This window comes from Eumetopias jubatus, unplaced genomic scaffold (genome assembly GCF_037043125.1).
Source record: "Eumetopias jubatus isolate StellerSeaLion01/CBP00866 unplaced genomic scaffold, mEumJub1_p1.0 scaffold_7, whole genome shotgun sequence".
Taxonomy (NCBI): domain Eukaryota; kingdom Metazoa; phylum Chordata; class Mammalia; order Carnivora; family Otariidae; genus Eumetopias; species Eumetopias jubatus.
Window position 1 is genome coordinate 93,532,387 of NW_028274813.1, and position 2,863 is coordinate 93,535,249.

The 2,863-nt window shown below is 41.1% G+C and overlaps 1 protein-coding gene across 1 annotated transcript; it reads left to right on the top strand.

Annotated features, from left to right (window-relative positions):
• Positions 1-853: 853 nt before the first annotated feature.
• LOC148163949 (ubiquitin-ribosomal protein eS31 fusion protein-like) lies at positions 854-1,508 on the top strand. Its single transcript, XM_088025125.1, is given in 3 exon segments — positions 854-880; positions 882-1,013; positions 1,215-1,508. Coding segments are annotated over 3 exon segments (453 nt in total).
• Positions 1,509-2,863: the final 1,355 nt, after the last annotated feature.

A 2,863-nucleotide genomic window follows, 5' to 3' on the forward strand; every position in this document is an offset into this window, starting at 1 on the left:
AGGAAATGTGATCTGCATTGAACTTTATCAACTGATAAAGCTAACTATTAACAAGTTATAAAATAGAATGTAAATGTAATCAACTTTGACAATGTAACTGTAAGAATGAACACAGATGACAAAAGATGGAGGGTGGAGGGAGAGTCAAAAGGAAAGATGGGGCATTAATATTGTCATCTTACCCACCAGAGAGACAAGAATTACTGTTGACAGCCAATATAAGAAATAAAGGTCGGGGCACCTGGGTGGCTCAGTCAGGTAAAGTCTGTCTTCGGCTCAGGTCATCATCCCAGGGTCCTGGGATTCAGTCCCACATCAGGCTCCCTGCTTGGCGGGGAGCCAGCTTCTTCTGTGCCCCCCTGCTCTCTCTCTGTGTCAAATAAATAAATCTTAAAAAGAAAGGTGAAAAAATATTACTAGACATTGTAAAGGAAGCCTACAAAGGAATCAAGAGTAGTGATATTATAATCCTCAGAGGGTGGGAAGCGTAAACTAAATCCTCATGTCTTTAAAACCATTAATTTATGTCTAAAATTAAGAAATCAAGAAACAGTGATATAAATATACTATTGAGGGGTATGGAGGAAACTGTCAGAAAAATCACAGATCTGAGTGTTTCAAATAGTTCTCCCTCTGGGGAGCTAAACTTGCTGGTAGAGCATATTGTGATTCCTAGCTTTTCATGATGTCCTTTCTATAGTACTTGACTTCAGAATCACATACAAGTATAACTCTAATTTTAAAAAAACAAACCAGAGTGTGTGCTCTTGGGCCTACCCGACACCCTCTCCTGTGTCCCCAGGTCTGACTCTCTTCTTTCTTTTCCTCCACCTCAGGTGGAACTGCCACCAAGATGTAGATTTTCTTGAAAACCCTTACTGGGGAAGACCATCGCTATTGAAGTTGAACCCTCAGATACAACAGAAATTGTAAAGGCGAAGATTCAGGTTAAGGAGGGAATTCCTCCTGATCTTTGCTGGCAAACAACTGGAAAGGGACGTACTTTATCTGACTATATATAACATTCAAAAGGGGTCCACTCTTACTCTGAGAAACAAACTGAGGGTTTTGGAGGGGAGGGGGTTGGGGGGATGGGTTAGCCTGGTGATGGGTATTAAGGAGGGCACGTTCTGCATGGAGCACTGGGTGTATATGCAAACAATAAATTATGGAACACTACATCAAAAACTAATGATGAACTGTATGGTGATTAATATAACATAAAAAAGGGGGGGTCCACCCTTCATCTTGTGTTGAGACTTCGTGGTGGTGCTAAGAAAAGGAAGTCTTATACTGCTCCTAAGAAGAGTAAGCATAAGCGAAAGAAGGTTAAATGGGCTGTCCTGAAATACTATAAGGTGGATGAGAATGGCAAAATCAGTTGCCTTTGTTGGGAGTGCCCTTCAGATGAATGTGGTGCTGGAGTTTTTATGGCTAGCCACTTTTACGGATGTTACTGTGGCAAAGGTTGTCCGACCTATTGCTTCAACAAACCGGAAGACAAATAATTGTATATAGGTTAATAAAAGACATGAACTAAAAAATAAATAAAATTAAAAAACAAATAAAAATAAACTTAATTTTTAAAAAAAGGAACAGAAAGAGAAATCTAATAACAATTTAGAACCAAGTTTTGCTTCTATCATTCTTTTCCATATTTTTATCCCATGATTGATGCCCTGTTTGATAGCATTTGCTCTATTTGGTTCTCTTAAAAAAGTTACAAATTTAAGCAATGATCCCAATGAAACCATTTTTAAATTTCTAGATCCTGTGTAGATCTGTTATTAATATACATACATGCTTTTATGAAGTTGTAAAGACCCTTCTGGGTCTCAAACTTCCATCCTCTTCTCTCATACCCCCCAGAAAAAAAGACCTCACCACCTCTCATGAATGGGACTAAGGTCATTTGGTGAACCCTCTTCTCTAGTGTCCCTTTCCCCACCTGAACTCGAGTCATTCATCCTCTGACTGAGACATGCCAAGGCTGATGTTCTCCATCCTTTTTTGCTTTTGCCTTTTTGCCTCCTCTTGCCTTTTTGCCTCCTCTACATCTTTGGTTTTTCTTCTCTACTTTTTGTTTTGCCTGTGACCAAACTCAAATCTTTCCTACGCTTAAAAGCAAATCCAGGGGCGCCCGGGTGGCTCAGTCGTTAAGTGTCTGCCCTCGGCTCAGGTCATGATCCCGGGGTCCTGGGATCGAGCCCCGCATTGGGCTCCCTGCTCCGCGGGAAGCCTGCTTCTCCCTCTCCCACTCCCCCTGCTTGTGTTCCCTCTCTCGCTGTGCCTCTCTCTGTCAAATAAATAAAATATTTAAAAAAATAAAAATAAAAAAATAAAAGCAAATCCAAAAACCGTACCTCCACGTGCCTCACAATCTCTCAAAAGAACCACACCCTTACTACTAACTCATCTTTAGTTGTTTATCATTGCTCTTCTGTTCCTCAGCCCCATGCGGATACATACCTTCTCTACTGAAACTGTTAAAGTGACCAAGGATACAAATCTCCATTATCTACCAGCATTTCCTCAGGTCCCGCTCTTCTCATTGCTCTGCTATACTCCACACTTTTATCTTCCTTTTATTAAAACTTTTTCCTCTTTGCTTCTGACACTTACAGATCAGATCGTCCATGTGAATGTGAATTACTGCAATCAGCTGGCAATGTTGTAACAAAATATAGAGAAGTTACAAGACATGAAACAAGTACAATGAATAGTTCTTTAAAGTTTACACATAAGGAGACCTGGGTCTGCCTTTGACTCAGGTCATGATCCCAGGGTCCCGGGATTGAGCCCCACATCAGGTTCCCTGCTCAGCGGGAAGCCTGCTTCTCCCTCTCCCTTTGCCCCTCCCCTC